The sequence below is a fragment of the Podarcis gaigeae genome (genome assembly GCF_964106915.1).
Source record: "Podarcis gaigeae genome assembly, chromosome: 5".
Taxonomy (NCBI): domain Eukaryota; kingdom Metazoa; phylum Chordata; class Lepidosauria; order Squamata; family Lacertidae; genus Podarcis; species Podarcis gaigeae.
In genome coordinates, this window is record NC_139681.1 from 18,587,123 (window position 1) to 18,610,692 (window position 23,570).

A 23,570-nucleotide genomic window follows, 5' to 3' on the forward strand; every position below is an offset into this window, starting at 1 on the left:
TAGCATGATTCTTCCTCAAAGGGAAATAATAGTCACAGGGCTATGCATGCATGCATGGCTATTGTCTGATGTAACTAGGTTTATACAGGAGAGGTTGTGCATCATTCTCTGCCACACAAGAAGATGGCACAGGCCCGTGTCTTCTTAGCATGGGAAATATTTAGCAGCAGTTGCTCTCCCAGAGAGTAATCTATTGTATGTCCTGTGGGAGCAGGTGGACACACATTGACTCTACAAATGTGCAGCTTTCTGTCTGCATGCAGCAATGTAGTGATTTGGTTAGCTTGGGATATTTTGGAAAGGTGTAAATGGGAACAGGCACCTTGCAAATGTACCATATTTAAATGCAGCGAGTAACATCTCCTGCCTTTCACGGTTCCCCTTACAGCCACCCTAACAAATTGTGGCAATTAGCATGCTGTTAGTGTTAGATGTAGGCAGAGAATGCAGGTGCTAATAATTGAAAAAGCGTTTAGAGGTTTTACACCCCAGCTGAATATTTCATAATGTGCTGCATGTTTCGCTATTTGCTCAGTGGGTCTCTGTCACTTCAATCTTCCCTGACTGCTTTGACTGGCGCTCCAAAGCTCCACCAAGCCAAGACTGACGGCTTGTCACAGGCAAACTCCGCCGACTACTGCGGCAGCTCGCTGGGACTGGCTGCAGAGGTTGTCACGCCGCTCTGATGGAACTTGGCAAATGTTTTGTGACTAATACACCCAACATTTGTCAGCTAGCATTAGCCAGCGCCCGTGACCCTCTCCAGTCTGCACCAATGGCATTAAGTTGTAATGAGAATTTGTAGCCCCTGTGTGTGAGTGTGTGTCGCACTAATGACACTTTCTGGCTGACCTTTACTTTCACAAGCTTAATCAGCAATGAAATTTCCAAGGATTCAGAGCACATGTGAAAGCAGCTCTGTCAGGCAAAAAAAAAAGGCTCACAGTGATGAGTAAAGAAATGTATCTTTCTCCTCCCGCTCTGACGTTCAGAGTTTAGCCCCAGACAACTGCCATGAGTGGATCACCAAATGAGAGGCTTTTCATTCAAGTCCTAAAAAGATTTAATGTGCCGTGGACTATTCCCCCAGATTTCTGCTCAACACTTTATCTGCTGCACCTAACAGGGTTTTGATTCGGTTTTATTTTTGTGTTTCAAACCTCAGTACATTGTATCTGAAACATTATGGTATCTTAAGTGCATTTGGTTAGCAAGGTTTCCGACATAAATAAGAATTGTTCTCATGGCTCCCACTTGGAACATTTTATATGAGGATTCTAAGAGGATGCCATGAGTTTACTCATCCTTTAGCCCCTGTCAATTTTCTTTTACCAGCTGCTGTTTTCAGAATTTAGGTAATTTGGCATGGGAAGGGGGTACCTAACACCCAGCCAGAAGAATTTGTACAACAGAATGCCTAAGAATCATTATTCAGTGAAAGAGTCTTCTAGTTGCCCGACTATTTGATGTTCTATCTGGGAAAAAAATTAAAATTCGTATTTTACTCTAAATGGAATCCCAGTTTACATAACCCAGCTTTTGTTAACCTTGGAGAAAAGCCAGCCAGCATTACATCCAAACAGACAAACCATGGTTTGGGATGTTGCTCCTCCCTTGGAAGCCACAATTTAGGAAAGCATTTGGGGATTTTCAAGGGACATGAGAAAAGACAGAAACCACACAAACCATGGTTTGTCTGTATGCCTGGAACACAAATTGCAGCTGAGAGTCAGAACTGCAATTGTTTCATGCTATCTTTTAACCAACCCACTATCTCTCTCCATTGATCTCCACTCTTTAAAACAGGAAATACCATCAAGTAATTTGCATGTTAAAAGTACTAAGTAAAAGATAACAATTATAATGGCAGTTATCTGCAAATGTAGTTGGCAACTAGCTATTAAGAGTCTTAACCTAATCCCTATAAGGCTGCAATCCATGCTTGCCTGGATTTAAATCCCATATATGACAATGAGAGGGACGCGGGTGGCGCTGTGGGTTAAACCACAGAGTCTAGGACTTGCCGATCAGAAGGTTGGCGGTTCGAATCCCCGCAACGGGGTGAGCTCCCGTTGCTCGGTCCCAGCTTCTGCCAACCTAGCAGTTCAAAAGTACGTCAAAGTGCAAGTAGATAAATAGGTACCGCTCCGGCGGGAAGGTAAATGGCATTTCTGTGCACTGCTCTGGTTCGCCAGAAGTGGCTTAGTCATGCTGGCCACATGACCCGGAAGCTATATGCTGGCTCCCTCGGCCAATAAAGCGAGATGAGCGCTGCAACCCCAGAGTCGGTCACGACTGGACCTAATGGTCAGGAGTTCCTTTACCTATGACAATGAGAACTGAAAAGTGTTCAGCTGCTCAAATTGGCCTCAATCAGACATAATGTTAAAGTATGGCTTAGTGATATGTGAATGAGCCTTAGGGTTGTATACTTCCTACTCCCCTCCTCCTGTGGCATGGCCTTGAGGAGACTGGAAGCTGCCAGTTCCACTATCTATCAACCAGAGCTTATGGTTATGGCCAAACCCTAAACTGTGGTTAATCTTAACTATGGTTTATTGAAAATAAGCCTGCTTCAGAAACCATGGTTTGAAGTGGGCATGTTTCAACACACTGTGGCTAAAACTAAGCACAGTTTGGGGTTGATATAACATTAAGCTATAGTTAATTAACAACAGAAGTCAAAGTTTTCTGTCTTCTCATAGTTGTGCAAGAGGAGTGGGAAGTGCATGACTCTAAACTTTGGGAGGATGGGGCTTGTTTTGTACATCCCACACTGTAGCCACTGATGCTTCTAGTAATCATAGTTTAATAGGACACATTGGTTCTCCACAGCCTTCATCCTCTACTGCTAAGTACTCCCATATTGCCTTAAATGACTAAAGCCATCGTCAACAGGTAGGGACGAATAAAAAATTATGAGAGTCTCTTGTCTGGGTGATCAATATTTGAAGAGTTTAGTTTGTCTATCAGTGTTTGCTTTGCATGGAAAGGAAGGATTAGCTCGGATACCTACTTCATACAGTAGCTGAATGTATTTTTTATTGGGATATTCTAAAAACAAATATCATAGTGCTGCTGGAAGTTTAAAAATGGGATGAATTTGGAAGAATCCAGATTTACTCTGCATACATGGCAGACTTTGTGCTTGATTGTGGGATCTACAGATGTAGGGTTAGACAAGTGCAAGTAAGAGATCTATGGGAGTTTCTTTTTATTTTTTACATGGTTGTAAAATTGAATTTAACAACAACAACAATAGACAAGTGTAACATAATAATTATTATAGCAGTGAAGTGTATATGAATGAGGCAGTTGGGATTTTATGTGATCAGAGCATTATCAACATGTGGAAATTGACTTATTTTTCTCATCACTTGGGATCCTTGATGGCTGCCCCTCTCCTTTGTATTTCTGTTTCCCTGGAGACAAGCTTGTGTATGTCCCAGAAGTGGTGGCCTAAATTTTTATTCAAACAATCTGTGGCCAGATACAAAGAGGGATATGGAATAGTTTATTATTTTGTTTATTACTTATATAGGGATAAGTAGGGATGATGGGAGTTGTAGTCCCAAAACAGCTGGAGGGCCAAGCTTGGGGATGCCTGCTTTAACCACTACACCATACTATCTTTCATAACAATACCGTTAGCAGCCCCAAGCCCCTGGGATGGCGTCCATTTAAACCAGAGCTTTCCAAACTGTGCATCACGACACGTTAGTGTGGTGGCTGCAGTGTGTAGGTGTGTTGCATGAACGCTCCCTGCACTCCTTCTGGGGCTGGAAAGTGGTTCGTTTAACCTCTGGTTTGCTAGTAAAACTGAATTGCTGTGTTGCAAAATGATGCAAAACTGAATTACTGTGTTGCAAAATAATGCAAAACTGAATTACTGTGTCATGAAATGATGCATGTCCAAAAAGTATGTCATCAACTTGAAGGAAAGCTTTGGTTTGAATAAATCCTGCTCACTAATGTGCCTAATCCTTCCCAATCCCATAGGTTAAGAACATCTTAGAGTATAGTTTCCCAGACTTAGGTCTCCAATTGTTTCTGGACTACAATTCCCATTATCCCTGAGCACTGGTCCTGCTAGCTGGTGCTGATGGGAGCTGTAGTTCAAAAACAGCTGGAGACCCAAGTTTGGGAAACTGGCTTAGAGCATTATGTGTCATAAAGAGAAAGAGAAAGATGCAATTCAGCACTGCATTGACTGAACAGAATATAGCATGCGTCTGTGAAAAGGGGGGAACGTTTAGTAGTCCTCATCCAACAAACTACAACTAGTCTAACATAGGAGAGCATCATTTAAATATACACACATTGTGGCTGTGTTTTATATTTATTCATAAGCCTGTCTCATTATATTTTCACAAACACTGCAGAAGCGCTGTCCTTTTCGCAGTCACTTTGCTGGACCTTGGCAATCTCTGAGCAAGTTTAGTGTGTCCTGGTTCGGTTGGCAAGGGAGTGAAGGCAGTGGTGGGGTTGAGGGGATGGGGGTTAGAAAAATCAAGAAAAATCCTCAGGGTTATGAAATTCTCCTTGGCAACAAACTGGAAACCCAGCAGACCCAGATCCTCTGTGATTCTGGTGTGTGATCAGGGACACTAATGAGAATGACCCTTTGCTGAGAATGCTGCTTGTCTAGAGGCCAATGTCAAGTATACCATTCAGTTTGGAGTGGACAGGGACAAACTATTTGTTTTCTCTTCAGGCCCTTGGGCCCTGTCACATGCTATTTGCTTCTGCATTAAGAGGCATTGTCTCAGCAGGTCTGACATTTCCTGTGTACGCCGGACTCATGAAACTGCAGCGACTGAAGCACTGAGGACTAGAGGCACAGTCCACCAGGAATTTCCCCCAGTGCAAGCCCAGTTGCAACAAATAGGATATAACACAAGAACAAAACGTGCTCCAATAAAAACCCCATTCAATTAAATGGGCTTTATGCATGAGAAGTTGGATTATACTCTTCAGTGTCGCCAGTTTACACACCTTGTCAGGGTCTGGTAGGTTCCACAGTTTTGCTTAAGTTGCCTCCAGTTTCTTTTCGGTCACATACCATAGGGGTCACATTAACTATAACCATACAATTGCTACAAAGATTATCCCATTAATCAATGCATTTCTTATTGTCAATAATGGCATGTGACATTTATTTCCAGCCCTCCACTGGGATCCTAGGAAATATTAATATCCTCTCTGTACAAACCCTACATTATTTCAAGATTTCTAACACAGGTTTAGACTTCAGGCTCCCTGAATGAGACCTAAACCTCTTCCGATGGTGATGCTAACTACAGATCAACACCACAGATCTGTTGCAGTTTATGTTCTACCACTGTTTTGTGCTCATTAATAAAAAAAATTAACACTTTGCATGTCAACTGTGTTATACGTCTGTAACTGTTTACTTATTGCCTAAAGTTGGAAATAAATGTCTTTGACAACATCTCTTTCCTCTTTCATTATGGATAGCTCAGTTGGTTAGAGAGTGGTGCTGATAATGCCAAGGTTGCAGGTTCACTTCCCGTAAGGGACAGCTGCATATTCCTGCAGTGCAGGGAGTTGGACTAGATGATCCTCAGGCTCACTTCCAACTCTATGATTCTTCCATGTTGTGTGGAAGTACTAGGTGCCATGGTGGATCTCCCCCCTACTGCTTTAAACATTATTTTCCCCTACTTTTTATCAACAGCCACCAGCTGGCAGATCCCTCACCCCACCCACCAGAATGTCCCAACTTATTTTAGGAAATTCAGTTTGGGGCCCCAGGGTCTTGTGTCCTGGCATATTGCCAAGGAAGCATGGCAGCTTCTGGAGGAGGAGGAGGAGGAGGAGGAGAAGGAGAAGAAGAAGAAGAAGAAGCAGCAGCAGCATTTGGATTTGATATCCCGCTTTATCACTACCCTAAGGAGTCTCAAAGTGGCTAACAATCTCCTTTCCCTCCCTCCTGCACAACAAACACTCTGTGAGGTGAATGAGGCTGAGAGACTTCAGAGAAGTGTGACTAGCCCAAGGTCACCCAGCAGCTGCATGTGGAGAAGTGGGGATGCGAACCCAGTTCACCAGATTACGAGTCTACTGCTCCTAACCACTACACCACACAGGTGCTCTACTTGTGTTCCCTGAGTGCTGTCCCCATATACTTCATTTAAAGGGGAAAGGAGAGAGTTGGAGAGAGAGAGAATGGGTGAGAGGGAGCTTAGATTTTACTCAGATCTGGTGAAGAATTTCATTCATTTCCCCTCCTACAAGTCAGATGACAAACCACCTCCAGCCAACCCACTTATATGTGACTGCTGCTCCGTGGCAGCAGCAAGCGACAGAGTGGAAAGAAAGGAAAGGGAATGAAAAGGAGATTTCCCTCTTCCTTCCAGTGCCTGGCATGTTACTAGGCAATGAATCGGTCAAGCACAAGTAGACCAAGGAAATGTAATTTCCCCAAGAAACAGTGACAAAATAACCCAAGTTAAAACTCCAGGGCCCCCGGAGGTAATTCAATCTGACCCCCTTATATTTCCTGGAATTTTAAAATAAAGAAATATAATGGGTAAACTGCTCTGAGGAAGAGTCAGAACAGCAGCAACAACTACCAGGGAAATGGATGAGAGGGAGGGGCATTTGGGGTTTCTAAGTACTGTCAATCCTAATGTTAATCCCAAAGTTGTACTCAAAATAAACGTTGCATGCCATTAGTGTTAATAAGCACCAAAACGAACTCATAGAGTAAGCAGTAGTTAAACTACAATTTCTCATTTCAAATGTCACAGGAAACAGGTTTTTAACCAACCACATCGTCTTCCTTGAAGGTGGGTGCGTGTGTGGGAAGGAGAGAAGAGGGAGAACATGGAAACAAGACTGATTTCTGATCTGCTTATTCATTCCACTGTTATCCCACTCTTCTTTTAAAGAGCTCAGGATAGCATACATGCTCTTCCTCCCTTTTTATCTGCACAAAACAACCACCGCCCTACGAGGTAGGTAGGGTTGAGAGATCATGACTAGCTGAATGGGGATTCAAACCTAAGTCTCCACCATCTGAGCCCAATGCTTTTAACCATGACACTACGCTGGCTCCACGGTTTATTGGATCATTGCGTTTGAATGGGGCCCCTATCCTACGAATGCCATGAATTAAGACAGGGAAAGGGGATTCCATTCAATTTTGTTATTCAAGAGCAGAGTCCTCCCTAACAGCCAGTTTAAGAGCTCCCCAGAAGAAAACACACTATGCACCAATTGTACGTTTACTATGTACGTTTACTGGTGAATCTTATCAATGTATCAGTTTTAAATGAATTAAAGGGGGGGAGTGCTCCAAGTATACAGCTGCATATGGGTGTAAAGATAAATCAGTAAGCTGTCAAGAGGTTGGTAATAGTCTCATTAACTGAAAAAATAGAAACTTTCCAAATAAATAAATAAATAAATAAATAAATACAGTAACCGTAAGTGGTTCCATTTTTATGGTAGTCAAATTGTTCCATATATAAGTCTCCACAGTCAGAATCCCAAGTACTATTTTAGGTGTGCCCAAGGCTGTGTGAAATGACCAGGGGGATTCTCAACAATTTTTTTCTGTTTTATTGGCAGACTTCCATGCCATATCACAAACAACTTTTGAAGTCCTGTCAGTTTCTAAAGCACTTTGACATGAGGCATTTCAGGGTGGGGCTACTGTTTGAGAACCCCCCCTCCACTTAAGAGCATGGATTGTAGAGGTTTCCTGAAGCCAAAAAGGGCCACATATTAGACTAGAATCATTTCCCATTGTGGATTTTAGTCAACCCTGAAAGTTACCAACCTAAAATGAAATTCAAGCTAAATTTGGAAGCTCCCATTCACAAGACACTTGCATACAATATTTCAATAGGGATTAGAAAAAGTTTCGATAAGACTAGTTAAATTTCTCATGGGGCTTTTGCATATAAACTCAATGAATTAGGCGGAGAAAATTAGCTGGGGTTAGTCTAATAATTTATTTGCAGATGTTTAAGATAAATAGTATATTTCTGGTTCATACAAATTTGCAAAACGGCCTTTTTCAATATTCTGATTTATCATCTTTGAGGCTTCGTAAACATGGAGCCCACAAATGATGCTTCTCTTGGTCAAGGGCACAAGACACAGGGTGTAGGGACAGGGTCAGGGATCAGCCACTAAGGACAGGTGACTAGAGTCCAGCAGAGAAGACCGGGGAGGAAGCAAAAACAAGTTCAGTTTTGGCAAGCTCCCCACTCATTGCCTGACCTATGTTTAGCAATTCTGATGTGTTACTGAGCAGATAGCTCAAGCTTGGGATGAGTAATCTCCCTTAGTCCCTCTTCAGCAGGCAATGAAAGCAGGTTCCACTTTGAAAATTCTTCCCCCATCATGCAAGCTGACACAGGCATGCTTTTCAAAAACCCACAGCCAATCTGTTGATCATTACTTATTTACAAAGGCCTTCGGGCAGAAAGTCCTGTAAAAACCATACTTGATATGGTATACACTAGGCTTTTTCGGCTTGCAGAAGGGGAGGGGGGAAGTCCCCCTAAGGCTACCTCAAACCATCACTTTCTATTGCACATAAAATGTACCGTGTAACACTAAAGTATTTAATATATATGGTATAATATATCTACAGGAAAGGCATTTGTGTAGAAGTGTGTTAGCCTGTATTTGGTAATTTGATGTTTTGCTGAAGGCTATGACTTGAAAAAGCCTGCACCTAGTGCCGAGGACCTGTCATCTCAGTACCCAAGAGCCGGTAGAATAAAGAAGTACCCTAAAGCAGCAAAACTTTGACACAGCTTTGAAGCATATGAAAACAGTATAACTCCCTAGAATTATTATGACTTAAGATCAAAGAAATGAGGCATACTTTACATAGCAAACAGGGACAGTGCACTTCACTCCAAATGTTGCTCTGCCCCCTTCTCTCTCTCTCCTTTTATTTCACATTGATGCCCCTACATTTGTTAGATGATAGAAGGAATGGGAGGTGGGGCGCTCTCCCCCCCCTTAAAATTTCAAGTGGATAAAATTAATGGAGATGAGATGACTTAGAGATAAGTGGATTGGAAATGATGGAATGACAACATGCACCATACAAGTGAGAAAGTTCTCCCCCACCTCCCATAAACATGCATGCAAACCAGTATTGCACAGGCAATTACTGCAGTTTACATAGGCTTAGTTAACAGAACTCTGGGAGCATTTAGAACAGCAATTTAACAGCGATACATGGCCTGTGGTGGGCAAAAAGGACAGAACTAGGTGTGTTTCCCCTCTAAGAATCAACCCAGGTCCTGCAATCCTAAATTATTCCAATGGAAACAACTTGGAGATAAAATGGTGGTCTCAGAGGTGACTTACTGCAGGAGCAATTGAATGCATATTTCTCTAAGCTGCACTTAGTGATAGAAAGTGTGGGGAGGGGAAGTAAGATATGGATTTGTTGACAGCCATCAGAGAAACATTGACCGCTGCCAGGTAGAGATGCCTGTAGGAATTCAACCTTTGTGAGTTCCAATACAATCCGATCTGACTTGCACCTCTCAAGCTAATGTGAGGATCAAAACAGTTATCCTGATGTTTGATTCTTCAGGTGTGGTTCTCGGGGGGTTTTTAAAATATTATTTGGAAGAAAATATTTTTTTAAATTGTATAGTCTGTTAAAAATATGTATTTAAATGTGGATTCTCAAAAATTGTACATTTTTACCAAAACAGGCAGAGCAGAGCTGTGCAAATGGCTCACAGACCAGAAACAGGATGATCTGTCCATCCATATTGCCACTGAAATAAGATAGCAGTTAAGCAGAAATATCAAATAATTGCAAATATTTGTGTATTCATCAGAGGAGGCATGCCTTTGAATACCAGTTGCTGGGAATCAAAAGCAGGGAGAGTGATGTTGCACTCAGGTCCTGCTTCTAGATCTCCCATAAACATCTGGCTGGCCATTGTGAGAAGTCGGTTCTGGACATGTCCCTGGCATGATCTGGCAATGCTCTTATGTTCTTCTTTAATCAAATGCACCCACTTGTCTTTCTGCTAATTTAGGTATTATAACTTGGATCTAAATCGGTCATAATTTGTACCCAAAGTTCAACTTTACGTGAAAATACATGCAGGGAAAAGGGACTAACATTCTGTCCCAAAATTTCTGCAACAGTGCCATCACAATGTTCACATAACATGGCTTTGGAGTGTTGCAGTGGTGTAGCTGTGGTACTCCTCTGCTTGTATGTGTAACATTTCTTCAAATGTGGTTGTAAAATCACCACCACCACCACCACCATTGGTAGGGGATTCTTGGCAAGTGAAACAGACTTCAAAGGGGAATATCTTTTTTACAAATTCAGTGGGATGGCGCTTACAGAATCATTAATAGAATTTGGCCAACAGCAAAATCTAAAGTGAATTTGGGGCCTCCTACTAGAGCAAAACATCTGAGGAATTGTGAGGGTTTTAGCAAGGCCGTCGATTTGTTCTTGGCAGTGGGTATCCCAGATATCTCTATTTTGCCACGGGATTTTGCCTCAAGCAAAACTCAGGGTAATGTGGAGCTTTTTCTCAGAACGAGAAAGCTTTAATAAGATGAGTGAAAACTGTGTCAGAACTTATCACTGCTCCTAACACTATACCGCAGGGGTGAATAACCTCTGTCAGCTCAAGGGCCTCATTCCCTTCTGGTCAACTTCCCAGGAGTCACATGACAGTGGTGGGTGGAGTCAGGGGCAAATGTGGGCGGGGCAACAATGGCGAATTTTAGCTTTGTACAGTACTGTATATTAGTTTCTATTTACACTCAGACACTCCATCCTAACATCCATCCAGACAAGCAAGAGTTATTATCTGAGTGTGAGGGCACACACTCCAGCCTGGAAGAAACACTCAAGTGATTAGAGGCCCATGAGGGATGTGGTCTGAGGAGAGAGGGCTTCACTGGGGATGGGGTGTAAAATGGGGAGAGTTCAAGACAAGCCTACTAAGGGGCAGCGGTTCCCAGAGGCTTAGTATACAGCCTAAGGTGGGCTTGCTTGCAATATCAGCTCCAGAAAACCTTTGCTTAGGGCTCATCCCACGAAAATAATCTATAGGGGAGCTCTACTGGAAACAAATGCTGCACATCTGAAAACACACGGGAGGAGAAAACCACTAACATCCATAATATGTTTTCACCACCTGCCTTCATAATGTCTTTTTTATTAAAAAAAAGCAAAAGTCCCCTTATTTCATAATTAATATTGCTTTTAGCCTCAGTAAAACTGCATTAGTTTCGAACTTTGCTTTGGCAAGTACAAAGATTACTAGACCTTTTAAAAAAAACACAGTCAAAATCAATTAGGGGAAATTTGATTTCAATCGACAGGATAAAAGGAAGGTAATATTCAGGTTCATTTTTGATTGTGATGATACATCTCACATATGGCCTTAAGTACAGAAAACAGTACTCAGAGGGATTCCGACAAAAAGAGAATTGCCCAAGGCAAACTAACCACATGAGTTCTTCTGATTGGTTAGTGCTATCATTAGTGCCACTGCTGTTTAAGAATTACACATGGACAGGACAGGGTGACAGCTAAGACTTTAAAGCCTATGTATTTTTCAAACAGCTTTTCAAACTGTTTTTCATGACAGATTTTTTTTTCCAGCTCTATCATTAACTGCTGACAAGCTGACAGAATAAATACTTCAGCCTTTCAGAAACCATCTAACAATCTTCTCCTTTCCCCACCACCCTGCTATGACACCCCCACCCCGTCCACCACCATTTTTATTGGGGAGGAGGATATGTTGGGAGAGGGGATAAAGATGCGAGTTGCTTAGGGTCTTACCTCATCAGCTTGGGTGAGGAGTTGGGTGAATTTCTCATGCCTCCGTTTCGCTGCTTCTTTTTGGGCGAGAGTGTCGTCAGCTGCTGCTCATCTTCAACTGGAAATACAGGCAACCCATGATGAGGTTAGGATCAGCTCAGATCGCCACATGTCATACAGGCGAAATAGCCAAAGAACACACACACACAATTCCATTCACACACCGATACTTCACTGCTATCGTGTCTATGTTCAATAAAGACCAAACTGGTGTTAGTCAAAATAGATCAGTTTGAAAGACGAGGAAGAGGAGGAGGAAAGAGAAGCAAGGTATTGACTGAAGAGATTATGACATGCTTTCATAAAAGATCTTTTTTTCCCTCCTTTTTTCTTTTAGTTAAGCTGCGTTTTGGGAAATGGAAATTAGTGTCCTGCTGCATACACCAAAAGATGATGTCTATTCAGAATCCGAACACTGAGCGTTACCAGACTACACTTTATTAAAGAACCCAATACCCATCGGTTCTGACTCCTTGAATGCCAGACCACAGAGTCTTTGTGAAGAGATGTGCAGCATTCAATGCCTTGATATTCAATGCTTGCAATAAATAAAAACTCTGCGGCTGCGCATTGATCTCCAGCACAACTCAGAACTCATCGCTTCACCCTTTATCACAAAAGGGGATGTTATCACAGGAGCAGGCGGAACAAGACCAAATGATGGGAGAACTTCCTGTATAACGAAGGATGGGAATTGTGGCAGAGGTTCTTTTGATGGGGATGAAGTGCACTTTGAGTGGAAGATCATCTTCTGAATAATAAAACAATAACAGCCAACCACCTTAATATTATTAAAAACAAAACCCCCTTTGGCTAACACTACTGCACGAGGGTCTTCACCTCACCCAAAATTACAGCAAGTTTCCTTACAAGCTAGCAGTAAGTACCATATTTACTCAAGTCTAATGTGCACCTCAATTTTCAGAACCTTGAAACCAAAAAAAGTATTTGCTGGCGAATGTAAATGTGCCATCAAATCTAATGCACACCTTAATTTTCGCAATGTAATTTGGCCAAAAGTGAGCATTAGATTCGAGTAAATACGGTATTTAACCACTATTGTTAATGTTTAAGGCTCTATCATTTATCACTCTAAGCAGATCGGAGCTCTGCCAGTTTAAAGAGTTTCTTTCTGTCAATGTCCCATATGAGAAATTTACACAAACAAAATAAAACAAGTTTATTTCCATCTTGTAACTAAAAAATAAAAATAAGACTAAATATGACTGAAGTGGCTGAGCCTTAGGTAGCAGTTGCTTCCAAGTTAAAAGAAAAAGAACAAAAAGTACATAAGTGAGAGTGATGTTATGAATTACCATGAGAACCGTGGCCAAAGAGCAGGACGAAAATTAACAAAAGAAACAAAGAACTATGTGGATATAACAATGACCCACTTAAAAGGTAGATCTGATTTAAAATACTAATCCATTTCCACAGAATTATAAAATGCATCTTTCAAAAAAACAAGGAAATGTCATTCTGCATGGAACAAGCACTGCAAAAGTCAAATTGCTTAATTTCCCGAAATGATCCCCGCCAAAAGGGATCACATAGGAAACATCACCACCATCAGTTTGATTGGGAGAGAGTTAAGCATGTGTTTTAGGTTGCGACTGAAATCAATGGTATATAAAAGCACTTGAATTCAGTTGCATTTTCACTGCTTCTAGGGAATTCTAATTGCAACGCAATACATAAGAAATTGAAGAAAATGCGTCTAAAACTCATACAGCATCTAGCACATTACAATTGCTACAACAGGCAGAAAAATAAGTGGTCTACCAAGACCTTCAGCAATTTTCAACTGGCTCATGGCAGGGGAGGGGGGAAGGTTTGGGAACCACTGTATTAACTGATTCTCCAATTAACTGCTTCCTGACTGAAGCAATGAGCAGCACATATGGATTGCAAATGGATTACAAAAAAAAATTAAAACGAATGTTTCTAAACATTACTACAGACCATGAAAAGCCAACTGCAGAGCCCACTGCAGCTGGCACCATTTTAAAAACACCACCATTACACACACAAAACCCCCTTTTTATTACAATTTTGAAGGGCTGGTGCTGATTGGAGAAGAGCCAAACCAGGTAGCTGAAGCACCTGTACTTTCCTTTCTCCACAATATGTCTCTTCTCTACTTAGTGATGGACCTACATTTTTTTTTAAAAAGGAGAAGGGGGGACAGGGGCATCAGGGGCACTTTCCTTGCTGCCCCACTGCAGGTTTACCAGGTGGCAGAAGTGGGAGCAAGTGGCAGGTGGAGTCAGTGGCACTGCAATGCCCAGCCCCATTTTTGCACCTTTAAAAGCTGGGCCTAATGCTGAGTGGGGCGGGGGGGGGGGAAGGTATTATAGAGGGAAGCAGAGGCTGGTCACTACAGCTCCTTGGCCTGGTGCTGCTCCACTAAGCACCAAGTTTTAAAGGAAGAAAAATAAAGCAGGGACAGGCAATACCAATACCATCTGGCGGGCTTATGGATGGTACTTGTGGGAGATGCTCTGGGGAAGGGCCTGCTGGGCAGTTTGCCCAGGGCGCTGTGCAACCTGTTCCTTGACCTCAGGCACTCTCAAATGCCTGGTGAAGCAGATGCACTTCCGGTGGCTTACAAAGATGATGCGTGGCCTGCCCTAGGAACCAAGTCCACCGCCACTGAAAACATCTTGTTCCATGCCTTCGCCACCTGCACTTGACTTTCAGATGGGACTTGGAGAAGAGCTTTATCCAACGAGATCTCATCACCACTATTCAGGATGCAAAAACCTTTAAGTTAAGAGTGCTGCGATTTGCTTGGTGTGGGACAAAGCATTTGCAGACAAGAACTTTGCTCCAACTCCTCTCTTGTTTGGGCATCGAGTTAAATCTGTTTGAATTGGGCAAGCGTTTGGGGGAAGGGGGGAATGCAAACTCCCTTGATATCTTCTAGATCCTCTCATCCCAAAGTAATTCACTTGACACATTGGGCAGTAGTTGTTGTTGTTTTTTGATATTTTGATTTATTTCTTAGCCACCTTAGATACTTAAGACTAGAAAGGTGAGATAATAGTTATTTAGGTAAATCATTTGAGGGGGGGTATATGGGAGAGCATGCTTCCTAAAGTATGTCAATCCCAAGACAAAATAGAAATTGGTGGTTAAAATAACACAGAGATGGTTTCAAACGAAAAGGGTAATAACAACCAAATTTTAATTTACACGAACTAGATCTTGCTCTCAACCACTTGGCCTGGCCTCCCTGGAAAGGTAGGCATAGGGATTCCTCTATAGCAGGCTTCCTCAGCCTCGGCCCTCCAGATGTTTTTGGCCTACAACTCCCATGATCCCTAGCTAGCAGTACCGTAGGTGGTCAGGGATGATGGGGATTGTAGTCTCAAAACATCTGGAGGGCCGAGGTTGAGGAAGCCTGCTCTATAGATCCCCCCCCCCCAACACACACACCTCAAGTTTCTCACACCTCCGAAGTCTGGAGAGCTCTTAATTGGTCGTGAGTAATAGGACTTGTTCACAAAACTGGTCCCAAGAACAAAGCTAAGAAGAATGCAAAAAACTGAAGGCAAGCAGGTCGTGAGTAATGGGACTTGTTCAGAAAACTGGTCCCAAGAACAAAGCTAAGAAGAATGCAAAAAACTGAAGGCAAGCAGGTCTCATTCTGGTGTTAAACTCATTCTGGTCATAAACTAGCTCTGGATCGGGCATCCATTGTGCCAGCTTAACCTAAGCTGACATAATTTACACCAGCTTTTGTTAACACTGCCCAATTAATTGTTAACACTGCATATTTATTGAACTGCCTTTTAATGAAAATGTGTTCCTTTTTGCTGAACTGATAAAAGTATTATTCTTTGTTTGTTTGTTTAACTATTCTGGGAAATAAACTGACATCAATGCATGTACAGAATTATGCAGGCTTCCTTTTATCAATTCTGAAATACAGTGGTTCAGGAATTTGACACAGAATATTGTAGGATCTGAACTCCCATCCTGTCAAATCCAAGACCTCGGTTTTCTAGATATCTTTGATTGTGATACATAATATACAGTACCATCCTCACAACAACCTAGAGCTTACTTTTGCCTAATAGACACAGCATTAAACTGTTTTATCTTTTGAGGAATACTTGGTGTAGGAGAAGCATCAGACAATGGCTAATGAGGCTTCAGATACTATGATTAGACTGCAGTTTAGCTTTAAAGTCACAAGGATGTTTTAAAACCTTTGATTATTCATATATATATATATATATATTCATTATTTCAATGACATAACCTCCAGACAATGTTTCATGAAGTGATTTAAGATGTGCTGGTAATTTTAATGGCCTTTGTGCAAAGGCGAACATCTGAAACAACATCTTACTTGGCTTTTATCCTCAATTCTTACTTTAAGCACATTCAAGAAAATGACTTCAAAGAAGCAGTGGTCAAGGTCTTTAGCTATTTAAGTTATTTTAATACGCTTATAAAAATAAACCTGTCACCTTCATTGTCTCATCTATGTCACCAACAACACAGTTAACAGGGGCTTTTAACAAAACCCAACTTTGCTGATCCCAAAGTAAGTTGTAACAGCTAACAAGATTAATCAAACATTAATGCAAACTTGTACACTTGCCAAGCTTATTGATGAAAAAAGGTAAAGATTTCAAAGCCAGCCAAACAGGAAACACAAAACCAACCAGAAACCATTAGTTGACTAGCTATCTCGATTAAGGTATTAATCACTACATCTGGAGAAACTCACATCTGCAAGGACTTAGCTGAGCATTAGTAATGTCATTTTCACATTGAAAATGTTCAGATTGAACAACCCATGCACAAAGCAGTATCGGTTGCCTGATGCATCCGGCTTATGGGGCTACCTACAGAGCTCTCGGTTCACCCCCGGCTTTTTGTTCTGGTAATGGCAGCATTTGGAAGGTAGGCTGCGTGCCCTTTGCAGTCTACAGTAGGACGTTTTTCCATGCTCAGCAGAGTTAAGGGGCAGCAGCGAGGGATTGCTGGGTAGGAGAAGGGCTCCTTTGCGGTTATTAACAAGCATAACTGGTTCCGGGACTCCATCAGTGGACTTGATGCCAACTACTGCATGGGTACATGAGCTCTTGGACTGAACTGAGCGGTTTGAGTAACTCGGTTTAGCTTCATTCTTTACCTCTAAGCAATAAGAGAAAAGCGCAAATTAATGCTTTGTGCATTAAAAAGACTGCCCAAACTACATTGATGTATCAGGTTTATGTGGCAATCTTGGGCTTGCGGCAGTTGCCTCCAAAGCCCAGTCCACACGGGCTCCAAACTATTCACTAGGTGACTCTGGAAACCTCCAGCTTTTCATTAAACTTTTTCTCCATGTGCAGGTGGGTTCTGAACCTCCCTCCCCATCAAAACTACAGACTCTTGTGGTGCGTTGTAGTCACAATGGAAGATTCAGCGTGCAGGTTTTTGGATCCTGGCCTACGTGTGTGGTCAGCTTCATTTATTCTAAAAATGTACTTTTGCAAAAATAAATATATGAGGTTCATTTCACTATATTATCATCATCTGTAAGCAATATCCCAACCTAGAGGATGTGCATCCAATGCAATCTTTACTTCCCACATGTTGATAAAATCTCTCTCTCTCTTTTCATGGCAGAGGAGACAGATTCTCTCAGTTCACCCAAAATAACAGGGGAAGCATCTATGAATATGCTAACAGAGCTAGGTAGCTCAATTTACAACGTTTTCAGGCACTTATTCATGAAATAAACTTTATTTAATGGGACTAAATGATGTTGAATCCTGGTGTCCTGACTTAACTGAGTTGTGTATTGGACTATACAACTTCATCTTCAGGCTGGCTGGGGGGGGACTATTAATGTTTCTGGACTATTGCTAATGTATTCCCCCCCCCCTTTTGAAGATGCACACTTGCACAGCATTGCTAATCCACCCTTCATCCACCCGGATCCCAGGGCAGTTTACAACGGGGACATTAAAACAGCAATAGCATAAATCCTAAAACAATACTTCAAGCAAATAATGCTATACACAATTAAAATTAGCCATATTATTGCAACAAACTAAGAGCTTTGTTTTCAGCTAGTTTCCCCCAGCTTTCCACCCCCAGGCCTCTGTGAAGAGACATGTATTCTAATGGCATCAAAAGACTAGTAGTGAAAGTGCTGGACACCTCTAAGGGGTGGAAGGACCCCCCCTCTTCCATATCACCAATAAATAAGCTAAATTCATTGGTGGAACAACAATTTTAGATTTTATTTTATTTGGTTGCGTTGTTATTTAGACATGGTTTAAATCATCATCATCATCATCATTTTATTATTTATACTCCGCACATCTAACTGGGTTTCCCAGCTAGTGATTTCCCAGCTAAAGTGATTTGAGGTGCAATCGTCTTACACGTTTACCTGAAAATAACCCCACTGTATTCAATGTGGCTTACTCATAGGTACGTACATATTTGCTTGAGAGGAGGTTGCCCCATGGAGTAAGCATTTATAGGATTACCTTGTCATTTTAACCACCCTCAATACATTTGGGCACCTGAGGCGAACCACAAAATGGTGCCGTCCCCCACCCACCAAGGAAGAAGGGGTGAGTGAATATATCTGCATCAGGATCAAGCAGGTGAATAATAATACACATCAGGAACAGCCCTCCTATTTGCAAAGAGGCCTCTGTAGAGGTGGCATGGGGAAGGGATGTTGAGACAGAAGATCCAACAGATCAGGCTGTGGCAGTAGTGAGCGGGTTATCCTTGGTGTCTGAATCTGCTGCCCCTTTGGTTCCTGATGCCTGAGGCAATCTCCTCACCTTGCCCCATGGGTGGGCCAGCCCTGTACAAAGCTATGCTACACTAGTGATCCCAACTACATCAAAAAGCGAATAAAGCACATGAAGAAATTTCAGAGCAATGAAAGCAAACTTTTATGCTTATAAATATATTATAATACTGGTAAATAAAAGGGAGTGCAGGGAACTTGTGTGCTGATAAGCACGTATCTTTGTATGTACAGGAAGGTATGCAGAGTTCTGCAATCAAATAAGTAGCTCACAAGTAAATTGCCGATTGGGATGTATACATAGAACCCAGATGTCAACCAGTTGCTTTCTAGAAACAGGAAACATGTCTCTATCACAGAAAGCTTATCACATGCTATCTACACCAGATACATTAAAGCTTGAAAGAGTTATTCCGGTTTGCTTTTTAACAAATTCCATATGAATGGCTTAATCCTGTGCCCGCCAAATTCAGGAGGGGGGGGGGGAATCAAAGTTTTCAACGTTAACATTTTGCATCTGCAGCCTTGCTCCAGGAGTAATTCCTCAGGGTGCATGCATGTGAACATGTTTCATCTAAAGTTATCTGAAAAACTTGCTTGTGTGTTATCTTATGAATGGCAGTATCAAGGATGCCAGCCATGACCTTTATTTCTAGCAAAGAGTTAATAACGCAGATGGCATCTTGGTTTCATATGAGTGCACCAACAGGGATCACTCCAGGAGCTACAACTAGCATAAGACCTAAAATGCAATGAAAATGATACCTACTATTATGTACCCTTTCTAGTTTATACAAAACCCATGGACAGAGAGGCAAAGCAAAGCTAACTGTGAAAAGACAGTGTGCACAGGTGGGCTAGATGTAAAAAGATCAAGAGGTGGAGTTGGTGGAGCTGCAGAACCCAACAACGCTGAAAAACCAAGGTAACCTTTTCCAGGAACAGTCAAGGGAAGACTGAACAGATACGGCCCTCCCTAGGTTCAAGAAGACAATAAGGAGAGCTCAGCTGGGTCAGAACAAATTTACACTTTATCTAACACCCTGATTCCACCAGTGGCAAACTAAATGTCTCTGGGAAGCCCATGATCAAGGCTTGAAAATAAATAGCTACTAGCCATATAGAGAAATATACACATTCTATTTGCCTTTTCACAGTGGTTGCCGATCTGGTTCCCTCCAAATGTTGTTGGGAGTACAACTTTCATCATGCCTGACCACTGGTCATGTTGGCTGGCACTGATTGCTGTTGAGTTTATAGAGGTAGCAACAACTCCGCACCACTGCCTTTTATTGGTGTGGAGTATGAGATGCAAAGGGATGCGGGTGGCGCTCTGGGTTAAACCACAGAGCCTAGGACTTGCCGATCAGAAGGTCGGTGGTTCGAATCCCCACGACGGGGTGAGCTCCCTTTGCTCGGTCCCTGCTCCTGCCAACCTAGCAGTTCAAAAGCACGTCAAAGTGCAAGAAGATAAATAGGTAGCACTCCAGCGGGAAGGTAAACAGCGTTTCCATGCGCTGCTCTGGTTCGCCAGAAGTGGCTTAGTCATGCTGGCCACATGACCCAGAAGCTGTACACTGGCTCCCTCAGCCAATAAAGCGAGATGAGCGTCGCAACCCCAGAGTCGGTCACGACTGGACTTAATGGTCAGGGGTCCCTTTACCTTTACCTTATGAGATGCACAGCAGCTCTCCGATCACAGCTACATTAAACCCTGGACGAAACGCACGATGTGACCTCATCACCCAGCGTGTTTCTCCATCCCTCCTCCATTTCACTGGCTGCCATTTGGCAAGGAAACTCAAGAGCACAATGAGCTCATGTCACACATTTTGGGTCGCTAGCCATTACCAGGAAGAGGGGGAAACAAAATGCAAGGCCAATGTCTTTGGCGGCAGCCCACATCTAAAGAAACTAGTCCTAATCCAGGTGTCTAATCTATGCATGTAGAGGGACATAATTTTGGTTATAACTAATTTTGGCTACATAACGCCTGCAGAAATCTTGTTCCAGAGGCACCCAGGGAAAGATGTCATTAAAGCTTGAGTTATGTAAAGACAACTCTGGACTTTCGTTGGAATTTTCTTTCCTTGATATTTATTTGCTACATTAAAGTTAATATTAATGATAATCAAGTCCCAAAGCATTTTTTAAAAAGTAACCAATGTAGATAATTGGGTATTTCCATGCCTGTGGCACTCTCTGCTATATTCCCTTTGAATGTGCACTTGCCACAACTAAAAAAAAGGGGGGCTTTATGTAGCTTTAATTTAAATGTAACAAGGCAGAATACCAGTGCAGCATTTTGAAACAAATGGCTGAAACTAGCTCCTGCATGATTTGCCTGGAAGCAGCGCCAAGAATGCATTTAAAATAAAATGATTAAAAAAGGAAGAAAAAGGAACTCGCCCACTGCCAGCATCAATATTCTTTGGAATTGTTCAACATCCAATAATCACTGTGTCTCCAGATGCCTATGGAGTATTAATCTGCATTAATGGCAAAAACCTCATATTTATTTCTCATCCTACTCAAGCATTATGAGCCATGAAGAATAGCATAGCTGTGTTTTCCACTATTTCTTGCCACACCCTAATCATAGACACTATTTTGTTCCCTCCCCTCAATTTACAGTTTCTTACCTCTTCTTAAGGAACCAACAAGAGCAAATACTAGGCTTCTATTTTCTGGAAGTTTACATAACCCCCCCCCCCCTTCAGCTATTCTCTGAGCATGTTAAACAAACATGCAAGGGTGGAGGGTGGGTCAGTGAGAATCCGTGCCTTAGCTCCACCCGCTATTCTCATTGACCTCCATTAGATGCACAGAGACTTACTGAAGTGGGGAGCCCCCCCTGTAATCATGCGCCTCTGATTTGTGGAGGGTAACAAGAACAATGACAGGGACAGAGCTAGCACACTAATCCCCTTTAACACACACACACACACATACCAAATCTTATTTAACATGCTTAGGTAATGTGACTTGCTGGGTTACGATGAGCTACAAATTCTGAAACACAGAAACACAAAAATGATCAAGATTTCTGGTGACCAAAGTTCAGTTTGATTCAGGTGTGGGCAAACAATGCCTGTCTTCCCATTTTTCAATGACAATGCCTATTTAGACTTATCTACTTATGACTCTGTGAATCAGGCATCTGAAAAGACTCACAACGGTTCCTCCAAACTGTCAGCTATTGCTGTGATTTTACCCAGCACCCTCTGTACAAGACAACAGATTAACCATTAGACTAGATATGTTGAAAATATACAGCTTCAACCTTTCCCCAGCTAGCTCAGAGCGATGTATGGATGATTATTTCAACCGTCAGCTGCCGCATAGACTTAAACCCCTGCACAATAACTCCTGGATTCATCTGCCCCTTGTCAAACTCACACAGCCTTACTTTGAATATACGTGGTATGGCAGTTTCACTGCGGATCTAGAATAATCCAGACGGCCGCTGTCTCTTTGTTAACAGGAAGTTGAGCTGATGAGTTTGTAATGCATTTCTTATCAAAGGTAGTTAAAAAAAAATGCACTCAGTCGGTCTGGGTTGGAGTTTATCATATACTCAAAGAGAGTTAAATCAAAACATTTAATTTTTTGTTCAGAGAGATAAAAATTCCTTGCAAGTTCCTTAAAAAACAACAAAAACAAACCCTTCCAGTTATTTGTTCATACATTGGCCATTAATACTTCAGTTTCTTTCCATTTCCCAAGCAAGATAAGTAGCAAATAATTGATTATCAGAAATACAGGGTCATGATATAAAGTGTTTGTTCTCTAAAACAGTCAATCTGAATGAAAGGGAAGGTTTGCAGACTTGTTTAGGATTGATGCAAGAATCTGTGAATTTCTTTTCCCAATGAGAAAAGCTAGGAACATTGGTTGTTGCACTTAAATGTCAGAAGGTTTGAAAATATCACTCTCAGATCTGTGAAAGGAAAACAAGGTGAGGGGACCAGAACTGTACACAGTATTCCAAATGTAGTCGCATCATAGTTTTGCAGAACAGCATTATTATATTGGCAGTTTTATTGTCAACTCCTTTCCTAAGGATTCCTAACATAGAATTTGCCCTTTTCACAGCTGCCACATACTGGGCCAACATCTTCATCAAGCTATCCACTATGACACCCAAGGTCTTGCTCCTGGTCAGTCACCAGATCCAATGAGCGTATATGTAAAATTAATAATAATAATAATAAATAAAAAATGTCCCAACATGCATTGCTTTACACTATTTTTCGTTGAACTGCACTTGTCAATTGACCAACCATTCATTCAGTTTGGAGAGGTCCTTTTCGAGCTCTTCAAAATCCCTTTTTTTGTTTTAATTGTCCTGAGCAATTTAGTAGCATCAGGAAACTTTGCCGCCTCACTGTTCACTCCTATCTGTAGATCATTTATGGTCAAATTAAAAAAGCATATGTCCCAATATTGATCCTTGGGGGATTCCACTTTCTTCATCTGTCCATTTATTCCTGCTCTGTGCTTCCTGAAACTTATCCAATTCCTGATTCACCTCTAATCTTATTCCTTGACTACTAAACTTACTGATAAGGTACTTTGTTGAAACGTTTTTGAAAGTCCAAGCACACAATGTCAACCCAATCACTTCTGTCTATATGTTTGTTGACACTGTCAAAGAACTCTAATTGCTTCCTGAGACAGATCCTGCCCTTGCAGGATACTTCAGTAACGCTTGTTCTTTCATATACTTGCTTATTTTATCTTTAACAATACTCAAATTTTCCTGTAATAAATATTAAGCTAACCAGTCTGTAATTTCCAGGATCCTCCCCCCACCCCCAATTTAAAAAATGGTGCTACATTGGCTAATTTCTAGCCACATTTGAGTTATTTGAGAACTATCAGGTAGATGCCATCTGGCCACAGTAATTTGTCAGTTTTTATTTTGCC

The 23,570-nt window shown here is 41.8% G+C and overlaps 1 protein-coding gene and 1 long non-coding RNA gene across 15 annotated transcripts in view; one reads left to right on the forward strand and one right to left on the reverse strand.

Annotated features, from left to right (window-relative positions):
• Nucleotides 1-5,360, forward strand: part of LOC310844387 — a 91,787-nt gene extending 86,427 nt beyond the window's left edge. Inside the window, exon 7 of the long non-coding RNA XR_014564060.1 lies at nucleotides 5,242-5,360. This is a non-coding gene — a long non-coding RNA (uncharacterized lncRNA). The remainder of the gene's footprint in view (nucleotides 1-5,241) is intronic.
• KCNMA1 (potassium calcium-activated channel subfamily M alpha 1) overlaps nucleotides 1-23,570 on the reverse strand; it is a 545,541-nt gene that overhangs the window by 71,968 nt on the left and 450,003 nt on the right. For all 14 annotated transcript variants that reach the window (XM_083738255.1, XM_083738253.1, XM_083738251.1 and 11 more), the window contains one exon: nucleotides 11,828-11,924. In XM_083738255.1, coding sequence (XP_083594381.1) covers nucleotides 11,828-11,924 — 97 coding nt within the window. The remainder of the gene's footprint in view (nucleotides 1-11,827; nucleotides 11,925-23,570) is intronic.